This window comes from Pseudomyrmex gracilis, unplaced genomic scaffold (assembly GCF_002006095.1).
Source record: "Pseudomyrmex gracilis isolate BER0280 unplaced genomic scaffold, ASM200609v1 scaffold_352, whole genome shotgun sequence".
Classification (NCBI taxonomy): Eukaryota; Metazoa; Arthropoda; class Insecta; order Hymenoptera; family Formicidae; genus Pseudomyrmex; species Pseudomyrmex gracilis.
This window is the reverse complement of record NW_018020936.1, coordinates 87,581-98,798: the sequence shown is the minus strand read 5'-3', so window position 1 is coordinate 98,798 and position 11,218 is coordinate 87,581. Positions and strand designations below refer to the sequence as shown.

General features: G+C 37.0%; 3 protein-coding genes across 11 annotated transcripts in view; 1 reads left to right on the top strand and 2 right to left on the bottom strand.

The window, feature by feature from the left end:
* Positions 1-11,218, top strand: part of LOC109860236 (G protein-coupled receptor kinase 2) — a 60,402-nt gene that overhangs the window by 19,545 nt on the left and 29,639 nt on the right. The window lies entirely within an intron of this gene.
* LOC109860235 (protein bride of sevenless) lies at positions 434-9,254 on the bottom strand. Of its 5 annotated transcripts, none has more exons than XM_020439187.1 (9): positions 7,216-9,254; positions 6,997-7,141; positions 6,728-6,856; positions 6,102-6,569; positions 4,426-4,956; positions 2,327-2,818; positions 1,847-2,181; positions 1,524-1,742; positions 434-804 (listed from the first exon to the last, which is right to left on the bottom strand). In XM_020439187.1, exons 2-9 carry the CDS (start codon positions 7,130-7,132, stop codon positions 511-513), a joined length of 2,604 nt encoding a protein of 867 aa, XP_020294776.1. In that variant the 5' UTR covers positions 7,133-7,141; positions 7,216-9,254; the 3' UTR covers positions 434-510. The 5 variants fall into 5 exon arrangements, with proteins under 5 accessions (XP_020294776.1, XP_020294773.1, XP_020294772.1 ...); XM_020439184.1 differs by lacking the exon at positions 6,102-6,569 and having other exon boundaries at positions 4,426-4,938; positions 7,216-7,486; positions 7,578-9,254; XM_020439183.1 differs by lacking the exon at positions 6,102-6,569 and having other exon boundaries at positions 4,426-4,938.
* The window catches only part of LOC109860238 (lysyl oxidase homolog 3), an 8,304-nt gene continuing 6,399 nt past the window's right edge, over positions 9,314-11,218 (bottom strand). For all 5 annotated transcript variants that reach the window (XM_020439196.1, XM_020439192.1, XM_020439193.1 and 2 more), the window contains exons 5-9: positions 10,786-10,995; positions 10,316-10,613; positions 9,987-10,115; positions 9,687-9,810; positions 9,314-9,533 (exon numbers count right to left, since the gene is read on the bottom strand). In XM_020439196.1, coding sequence (XP_020294785.1) covers positions 9,411-9,533; positions 9,687-9,810; positions 9,987-10,115; positions 10,316-10,613; positions 10,786-10,995 — 884 coding nt within the window. In that variant the 3' untranslated portion in view covers positions 9,314-9,410. The remainder of the gene's footprint in view (positions 9,534-9,686; positions 9,811-9,986; positions 10,116-10,315; positions 10,614-10,785; positions 10,996-11,218) is intronic.

The following is an 11,218-nucleotide window of genomic DNA, read 5'->3' as shown; positions in this document are numbered from 1 at the left end:
GCGGTGAGCGCAAACTTCATTCCCGCGAGTCCCTTTGTTGTGCCCGCTATCTCGCTATCTCGTCATCGATATTCCCGCGCAGTACACATCTGTGCCCTGCTTGCGAAATTACGATCGACCATAATACAATTTCGACGTTGAGGTACATGCCAAATTGATTCTGCGTCGTGCATGGCTTTCCGCTTGTGTCCGCCTCGCTTGTCGCAACGACGAAGTTCTGTCCTCGAAATGGCCAGTGAGTTCGCCAATAATTGCAATGAAAGTTGGTGTTTAGCAAGATTATACGATTATTAAGGAAAAAAGAAGGAATTTTCTGCGCGATGATGAAAGAAGCTATTGTGGAAAAAATTAATGCGGATCGAAATAGAGGAATTGCAAGTTTTTTTTTTGTAGTAATTTGATAACTATGTATCGAGATAAATTGTACACATATTTATTTAGTTTGCAGAAAATTTACAAGTCTGTGCACAATGTCAAACAGGAAGATGATGACTCGAGTACATTAATTTGTTAAAAACGTGTGACTCTCACGACGTTTTTGATCTCTTGATCTTCCCGATCCTCATCATCTTCCTCTTCTTCATCTTCATTCTCTTCATCGATCCTTTGCTCTCTCACAACATTCGCTGGACTGGCGTATCTCATGGGATACATTCTGTGTGATATAGAAGTGGGTGACGAATTATCTCTACTGCGGATATTTTCTGTATTTTTATTTTCCACCAAAACTATTCTTTGCGAGGTGTATATCCTTGGCTGCGCGTATACAACATCATTTGGTGCTATTTTGACGTTTCTTGAAGACTGAAAATTTATAAGATTTTCAAAGTTAGTTATTCTAACGTTTATATTTACACAGTAAAAAAAATTGTGCGTCAAAATGTAGAACTTTTCTTGTGTTACGACGTTTTGATTATTACTTCAATGTAAAATTAACATAATACTGATATGTTATTATTTTTTTAATCTTTTCACGCGTGTCAAATTTATGTTAACTTCACAAATTAACATTTTTTGCATGTCATTTAAAAATGGAATATTGTTTAAGTGCTTTTAACACAGTGATTTCAATTAATCTAGATGTCTCAAAGTCAATTTAACATACTAAAAAAATTTTTTAAATCTGTGGCCACATTGTACAAACTAAAATGTTTTATTAACATTTCTTACGAGTTACTGTAACTATTGTTTTGTGCAGTTTTAATTATTTTATATGTTATTTTTACATCACGCTTACAGTCAAAATAACAAATATAAATGTAAAGTATTGTGTCAAGTATTTGACTTTACTAGTTTGTCAATAAGTGACTCACAACGAATGAGTTATTTTAACGTAAAATTTAAAGTGGACCTCCTGGAACATGCAAAAAATGTTAAAATTACCATTTTTTTTTTACTGTGTAAATGTGATATAAGTTTAATTTTGTTCGCGTGATCGTTTAAAAAAATAAATGATAGGAAAGTTAATGAAAAAATGACAATATCAATTTAATTAATATAAATAATTTGATCGATTATTTCACCTCTGCTTCTTCAATAGAAATTTGCGGTATGTCGTAATCAGCGTTAATCTCTTTCATTTCCGCCTGAAATCCGTAGTCAGACATTTCGTGGTGATTCGAATTTCTGCATCGAACGATGTGTTTCGATCTCAGATTTGGACTCCCGTAATAGTTTGGATACATTGGTGACATTTGTAGAATCTGATTTTCCCGAGTAGGACAAACGTGAGAAGTACGCGACTGTAGAAAAATTCTTTTATTAACAATCAAAAAAATTGTTTCTTTTTTAATTTTATAATTAGCGCGCGCCTTTAAATAAATAGAAGGACGTGCAGTATTCTGACCTGTCTAACAATCGTGTTGACAATCGAATTAGCCGGTGAATGGCCGATATTGCTTTCGAGATCTTTTCTCGCGGGCAGAAGCGTAATCATATAATAGATTCTTGGTATAAAGATGCCAAAAATAATCAAATAAGCGGTGCCAATTATGCCGAAAGAAACGATAACATCGCGATTCTCCGGCTGCATCGACACGAAGCAAATCAGCCATGTCGTCCATAGTACCAACAAACCGCCAGCAGTTCCGAGAAAACACTTTCCCTCGTTATAATTGCGCTGTATTTTAGTAGTGAAGAAGGAAGCGATAAATAGCGCGATTAAAAGGAACATGTCGTATCCTGGAAACGATATTAGAATCTTTAATAAATTAACATTATCAACAAAAAAGCAAACAATTAGGTTGTTAAAACAAAAAAATACGAAGAACTGTAGATAAAAAGTAAAATAAATTCGGGATCAACTTTCGGGGAAAGATCAACGTACCTAATAACGCGATAAAAGTAGAGCTTCTAACGATCACAGCCGAATTCACGGTGTTCAGAATGAAAAACATGATCGATATGGCGATCTGCACGCCGGACATGAAGAACACCATGAGACTCAGCAAGTATCCGTTAATATGAGCGATGAGAACACCACTCGTAGACAAGGCCATGAACAGCGTTCTCGAAAGCACGATCGAAAATGTGAAGCCAAACGCGAGAGTAGTCAGAAGGATCTTTTGAGCGTTTATACTTTCCGCGTCGAAATAATCGTCCGTCATGCAGAAGGGCAACGCTGTTAGCAAAGTGAACATATTCATCAGGACGAGGATGATCGTCAGAGTCGGATTGCCGTCGAGGATATCATCGGTCACGAAACGATAAATGATGAAAATCAAGATGATGCAGCATACGATCGTGCCGCACACAATAGCAATCAGGAAAACAGGAACGTACAGGCTGCTTTTCAGGACACTTTTGCTAATGATGTCTCCTAGAATATATATTTTTTTACGTTTAATTGTATTTCTATCATATTACATTTCTAATAATAATGAGTTTAGGCTCTTAGTTTTAAAGTACGCGAAATTTTAAACGGTCATGGAAGCTTACGCTGAGTGTTTTTTGCGTAATAAAAAAAATACATATACATATATGTACAAGATGTTCCATTTTAATGTACCACCTGGAATATCGCGAGAACTATGCATTTTCAAAGAAAATAGTTCAGACGAAACTTGGTTTTGAGGGAGAAACAAAATGGCGTCACTGATTTTTGAGTTGGTGGACGTTTTCAAGATCAATTTAGAATAAATTTTATTTTTGTAAACGAAAACTCATATTTTTCTTTATAACATCTTATTCTATGTAAAAAAACAAATAACTTTTATCTGAATTATTTTTCCATCCGACTTTCATATTCCAAGATACAAAAAAATTTATTTGTTTTTCAAGATGTTTTCTTATACCATTTTTGTTTTATTTCCAACTGTTAATACCACTTCATCTGTGAAACTTACTGCAATAAGTGCTCAAAGTGGTGACCTTGCACTTCCAAGTATTTATTTACGCGTTTTATGAAAGAATGATTCACATAGGAAATTTGTTTTCTTGATACTTTTACAAGCAATTTCCTATCAGCATCATTCTTTCTCACTACTTTGAGCATTTATTGCAGTGAGTTTTACAGGTAAGGTGGTAGTAACAATTGGAAATAAAACATCTTGAAAAACATAAATTTTTTTGTATCTTGGAATATGGAAGTCGGATGGAAAAATGGTTCAGATAAAAGTTGTTTTTTTTTTTACATAATAAGATGATTTTACAGAATAAGATGTAAAGAAAAATATGGATTTCCACTTACAAAAACAAAGTTGACTTCGAATTGACCTTAAAAAACGTCCACCAACTCAAAAATCAGTGACGCCATTTTGTTTCCCTCTCAAAACCAAGCAAGTTTTGTCTGAACTATTTTCTTTGAAAATGCATAGTTCTCGCGATATTCCAGGTGGTACATTAAAACGGGACACCCTGTATATTACATTTTACGTGTAAATTTTTACACGTGAGTTTTGAAATTAAATTTCAATTTCTAAATTCATATAAGATGTTATACTTGCATTACCTATATAAGAAATCCCCATTTACCTCCTATTTAATTTTAACCCTCTATGGACCGAATTTTTTCTTAAATGTAACTTGCAAGGTATTTATTTTGACACTTCAGGTTGATGGTGCTGCCAACCGTCATCAATATTGTTATTGGTTATTTCAGGAGGCATTATATAATTAAGACGTATACATCATCTTGTGAAAAAAACTAAAACTATTTGGTAAAATCTGGATATATTAGCTTGTGACTTGAAAGTTACATGGGCCCATAGAGGGTTAAAATATTGCGAAAAAAACACTTCGGCCAGGAGTCGAACCTGGAACCTGAATCTCCGGCTTTCCGTGCCATTTATATATATATAAATGGCACGGAAAGCCGGCATATATATATTTATTTATTTACTTATTATGCAAAAAACATCTAGCGTAGGCCCCCACGACCGTTAAAAATTTCGCGTAGTTTATTATACACTTCAGTTTGTTTGTTACCTTCGGTAACATCACGCTCGTCTGCGCGTTTTTGAAAATTCGTACAATTTTCGCAATTCCCAACGAGATTCTCCAGACAGAGCCCGGGCATTCTAGATATCATTTTGTCCGAGAAAACGCGCAACTCGGACATTTCAATTCCATAAAGAGCAACATCGACGAGTTCATGTTGCGTCTTCATAGCAACCACGTATTTTATCGAATGCGATTTTGGTTGCACGCGCAGAGTCTCGTAGACATCGGACTCGCGAATTTCCCGCGTTGATTCCGAACGGAACTGCGTCGCCGCACAATTCTGGTCGTCATCGCAATTGTCAATGGAACAATTTCTCTCCCGGACGCTCGACGAAACTTCCACCAAGCCGACTATAGCTTTGCCAATACTGAGAAGATAGGGAGAGTGGTATGCCGAATCCTCGGAGTTCTTCATAAATTCGTCCACGTTTGTGAATTTCTCGAAATCAAAGTCAGGAGTTTCTGGTTTAATAACGTACGATCCGGAGGGTATAAGATCTGAAATATTTAACACGTCTCGTTTTATAGATTGATGGTTCAACGCGATCAAAAATACATAGAAATACACAGAAAGCAATAATTATTAAACTACTTTGAAATATTTGTAATTTAAAGTTGCGTCAATATTTCTTCCTCATCTATACATTTTAATTCACACATTTATAGTGAAATTTAATTAGTAATTTAATTGGTAGATAGACGAGTTGACGTTAATCGTCTGATCGTTTAGTCGTTTGATCTTTCAAACGTTTGGAGAATCTACTCCTAAACGGGTGTTTTACCAAGTCGTAAAATGTAAATTGATTTGCTTATACTTCAGCAACATCGGTTGACTTTAATTATAGTTTAATTGTTTTGTTGCCTTGTTGTCTTGATTTAAATTTTGGACAGATACAAAGGAGAGTTTAATCTAGGATTAAAGCCGACGCTTGCGCGAAACTGCTTAGCTTCCAACTGCTATTAGAGTTGGTAATGTATGTAACTACCGCATTTGCACAATATAACTTTGTGTGTAGGTGTGTTTGTGTGTGCACAGTAAAAAAATTGTGCGTCAAAATGTAGAACTTTTCTTGTGTTACGACGTTTTGATTACTACTTCAATGTAAAATTAACATAATACTGATATGTTATTATTATTTTTTTAATCTTTTCACGTGTTAAATTTATGTTAACTTCGCAAATTAACATTTTTTGCAAGTCATTTAAAAATGGAATATTGTTTAAGTGCTTTTAACACAGTGATTTCAATTAATCTAGATGTCTCAAAGTCAATTTAACACACTAAAAAAATTTTTTAAATCTTTGGCCACATTGTACAAACTAAAATGTTTTATTTACATTTCTTACAAGTTGCTGTAACTACTGTTTTGTGTAGTTTTAATTATTTTATGTTATTTTTACATCACGCTTACAGTCAAAATAACAAATATAAATGTATTGTGTCAAGTATTTGACTTTACTAGTTTGTCAATAAGTGACTCACAACGAATGAGTTATTTTAACATAAAATTTAGAGTGGACCTTCTGGAACATGCAAAAAATGTTAAAATTACCATTTTTTTACTGTGCGTATTTATTTATAACTTTTATAAAATTGATTAATTGTTCGTGATTTTTTCTTCGTCAGCACTGAAATTACTTGCCATCAATATTCGAGCCGCCGAGCGGCAGCAGAATCAATGTTTTTTTGGAAGTCGTTGATTTCCCATTCTCGCTCAACCATCGTTCTATGTCATTTCGCTCGCCAATCATGACTATCAGCACCGTGACATTTGCATCCATGTTATCGGTAAAATATTCATTATGCCGCTTCACGCACACACCGGCGTTTCTCGTAATCTCCAGGAAACGATCGCGAACGGAATTCGTGGCAGCGAGAACCAAATCGACGATTTCGTATCTGGTGCTCAGATAATGCACCAGAATTTCGATCGCGGGTTCTATGAAATTCTGTTTTTCGTAAGTATTGATAAGCAGACCTCCATAATTGCGAAAAGGATCTGCTACGGAATTATATCGAGACGATACGACCAGTCCCAGCTCGTAGTCGCAATTATACTCGCTCGCTACTTGCAAGATTTGTCGAAATATTGTAACTTCGTCGTGACACGTGTCAACAATTCTTAATCCTGTTAAAAGATACGGAATTATTTATGAAAAACTAACTAAAAACGACAGAGATTACTTTGTAAGAGTTTATCTGGCGAGTTATTTTCTATCTATCGTTGCTTGTGTCACGGTGTTAATTACTTGCCAACAAATATGCAAAATAGTTTATTTCGCTTACCCAACTTTACATCTGGTACGTAGTCGTACTTATTCAAAGTTCGCACCACGTGTAGCGCAGTTAAAACTTGCTGGAAACCCTCAGCAGACGATATATTGCAATACTGTCCATAATTGGCGTCCACAAAAACTGATTGGCGTTCACAAAAAAATCAACAGTATTACAAAACATTTTTTAAGTTTTTTTTAAATAACTCGCTTTACACTTATTTAAAGATTTTCGAGATGTAATTGATTCAAATAAAATTGTTACTTAAATTAACGGCTTACCGGTTAAAATAGCGTCGCCCGCGGTTTCCAATAACGTGCTGTTTTTAAAACACAGAAATTGTTCGCGCGTGCTTAAAGTCAACGGAATAACGCTCAGCACGAATAAAGTTCTGATCAGCATATCATTTGCCATCATTGTTTATCACTAAAGCAGAAACAATTTTAGCATTTTAGATTCTTACTTTTGTACGCAATTTTGAATGATAGCAAAATTCTTACTTTCGCAAATTACGCGCAATGATTAGTATTCGCCGTTCGACTTGAGTGACGTCACGCAAAGCGCCAAAGCGTCGTTTAGCACGAAAGGCATCCTTCACGAAAGTCCCATCCGCTCTCGCGGCCATTAATTTCGATGGCGTTTATTAAATCGCGTGACAAGCGCCACTTCGACATTCAACACGAGATACGCGCATCTCCTCGCACCCTCGCGATGTTCCAATTTTTACGATTACAGGGCGAATGTCAAAGTTCATCTTAAGCTAGATACGTGCTACGAGGCGAACAAGCGCAAAATTTACCAATCGCATTGATCTGTTCTTCGGCTAATCAAATGTGTTCGTATTTGCTACGTGTATACTCACCTTTAAAAGTGTAGCTTTACATTCATTATCGATTTTTCTTTCTTCGAATAATGCACTTGAAAAAAAAAAACAAACTCGTGTGACAAGAGTTTTCCGAGTTTTCTGTAGCTGCCCTTCAAACGACATCGTAGAATTTCATCTCGGAAAAAGTTTCGCTATTTATAGTGTTTAAAATAATGTTTCACATTCTTTAATAATTCTCAATGACATTTGAAAAATGTTTTCTTCGAACAATTGTCTCTAGGGTGAGGGTCGTTCTATCTGTGTATGTGTGTGTGTGTGTGTGTATCTGTGTGAAATTACATTACACGTTTTTCTCTAAATAAAAAAAGTCGCCGTGACACCACGCTCCGTTCAAACGCAACTGAGGGAAGCCGTACCCTTGTCGCGAGTCACCCCTCTTTCTATTTTTTTCTAAATGAATTATATCATCAGTCACGTTGCCGATATATGCGATGTATCTGATTGATGTAGATACCGATTTCTTTGAATAATATAAAAAAGAATTTTCGAATCGAAATTAATTACGCAACAACTTTTAAACACACAGAACAATTATTGCACATCTCTCTCTTTCCGTTTCCGACACGCTACATTCTAATCTGGTTGTATTATACAATTACGAGATGTTCTGTAATCATCGATAAAGTCAGGCGGATAAAAATGAGAACAATCGACTTTTAATTATAATATTTTTTTTTATTAATAATCGCATCGTTCTCAATCTACGTTCAATTTATCCATATTACGCGCGAATATTTAATCGTTTATTTTTATAAACTCTCTTAACATTCGATGGTAACATCGAGGCATCAAGTACGTACGAATCGATGAGCCACATTCGTTCTAGGTATAGATACATCTGGACTCGAGCATCCGCGAAAGGTAACAGGTAGCAGTTGCGTTCAACTATAGTGCGCGCAAGTAACGTCTCTATCTCGAATTCTCACCTAGAGCGATTTCGAATTTTCGATAATACACCTGAGACTCAGTTCCGCGCAGTCGTACGAACGATGTGTTGATTCGACGATGTGTCGTTGCGTAGCTTTTTTTTTGTCATAAAATAACATTAACATGTAACGATATACATATCAATCCGACGATCGTCAGTAGATACGCGCGCGTACGGAATAGGCAAATCGATTTCCAAAGTTACACAATAGCCAAATCCGAAAGATCATGAACAATTGTTTCGAACCGAGAGGAAAAGAGCGTTTTCCAAAAAAAAAAACAAATTTGTCCGAAAAATTTTAGAGAGGGTTGCTCTCACGGAAATCTAGAGCGACTAGTAGCTCCACGTCCGGCCGGTACGTCTATAAATTCGGTTCCTAGACTCCGAAACTTGAGATTCCGCACGCGGCGAGTATGTGGAGCGAGGAGGTCGCCTCGACAGAGAGCAGCTTCGATCTGAACGTCCGGTTGCTTCTCGCGAGGCGCGCAAGTCTAGATAGCTCGTATATAGTTAGACCAAGAGAGCTGGTAATTAACCGTCTGGAGTCGTCCTACACTCTGTGATTATTCGAAAAGTTACGTGAATGAAGGAACGATACACGAGTTCGGAGAGACGAGAAAGCGGAAACTGGGAATTCAATGATCCTAAAAGGTACTTTGCACAAAAGTGTCAAACTTGGGTTTTGAAAAAAAAAAAAACAGTTGATATAAAAGAAATTGAACATAGAAAACGTCTATTATATTTTGCAACATATTTTATTACGTTGATAAGATCTCGTGTTTTTTTTTTTTTCTAAACGTCCAATCGAACATATTAATTTTACTTCACGAATCGTTCACTAAAAAAAAACAAAAACAATCTCTGCAATCGTGCGCATTACGTCAGGGTCGTCCCATTATGCAACTGTGGACAGTTGCAAAAGTTTCCGTGTATAGCAAGCGGCAGATCGCCGCGTTGTTATCAAACGACATCTCGCCGACTTTAAATTCGGGATTCACCGCGACCTGAAAACCAAGAAGAGAAATTTCCTTCGTAAAATTTTTTTACTCCGACGTCAGTTCCCGCCAAAGCCCGCGAGATATTTGCAATTTTATCGACGATACTTCTTCTCGTCATGCATATTTATGAAAAATATAAACTTTATTACAAAACTTTACTTTGAGCGTATAGTGTCCCGGCTCGAGTTCGGTAATGTCCACCCACTGGCAGTCGATATTGTGCTTGTAAATGTCACTGCAATTAACCGAAATGCCTTGGTCGCCGTAATTGGCGCATTTATATCTGAAAACACATTTATGACATTTTGCAAATCATTAATTTCTCTAATTAATAAACTGGAAAACGCGATCGCGACTGCAATTATAGAAAGAATAAAGCGGGACAATGGGGCAAAATTAAACGTGGACGTCACGTGAACAAAAAAACCTGATCGATTATACGTTATCAGGATTTCTTACCTTGGTTGGACGCCGGACATACATTGATTATCCTCGAGACAGAAGGATGCTTTGTGGCCTTCGGCAACTTTATTGCCGTTAGAATCGATTACGTCGAAAGTGGCGAACACCTCCATCGAGTGATAATGCCTGCGTGAAAAAAGATGATTGCGTTAAAAGTGACATTTTACCCCGAAATTATTGTTTTTATAACGATTACTTGTCAAAACAAAATGTTGTACACGAGTCTCTGATTTCTATTAACAATATTACGGTCGAAAGAGATAACGACGATCTCGCTGTCTTTCTTTATCTTCTTGACGTCAATATCGAATCGCGTCGTCACTCACATGTGACACATATGCCATTCCCACAAGTGTTTAGGCACAGACGGGCGAAAGTCCGCGGTGCCCGCGTTCAAAATTCTCGCGGTGAAACGCAACAGCCGCCTCGTTTCCAAATGCCAACTCTCGGATTCGCGTTGCACCTTGTACGCTTGCGAGGCCACGCAGTTCTCCTCCATTGCGCACTGTAGCCAGTACAGCTGACGGTCTTCGAGATGCGCTGTGCGCATCAGCTCGATGTGATCGAACACAAGATCCGCCATCTCCCGATGGCAAACCACCCCCGCTATATTTTCCGTCGGTCCTGAAATCGTTCGTTTGGATTTACTTTTTACGACATCGTATTTCTCGAATTTTTCGCGTTATAACGTCACGTTCTCGCATAGCATAACGAAGTTTCGATTTGATATTATGGCACATTTTCTGGTCGCAAACGTGTTGCAACAAAAGAAAATGGTAACTGGTCGACGTTATACCTGGGCAGTTCACAACTTTGTCGTGCAGGCATTCGGCCAAATTACTTTCGTTTCCGCGACACTGTACTCCACTTATCGATATCGACGTCGTTTTTCCGTTGCCGAAAAAATTGGTCTGCACGGCGTCGGAGGCGTAACCGAGACCTAATTGACGACAAACCACGGCAGCCTCGAAGAGAGACCAACTGTCGCCGCAAATGATACTCCAATCTAAAGTAGAACGGTCGCGCTCTTACTATCACGTTTCAAAATATTTGTTTTATACAATCTCACTTTTAACAATTAGTGATAAATGAAGATTACTCTCAGGCTCTATAAGTCTTTTAAACTAATAATATATGAATATAAGGACATGAAGAGCCGTTGTGCTTAAATATACATATACAGGGTGTCCCAGAATAGCCGTACAATCTCTCGTAGGCAGATAGAAGGA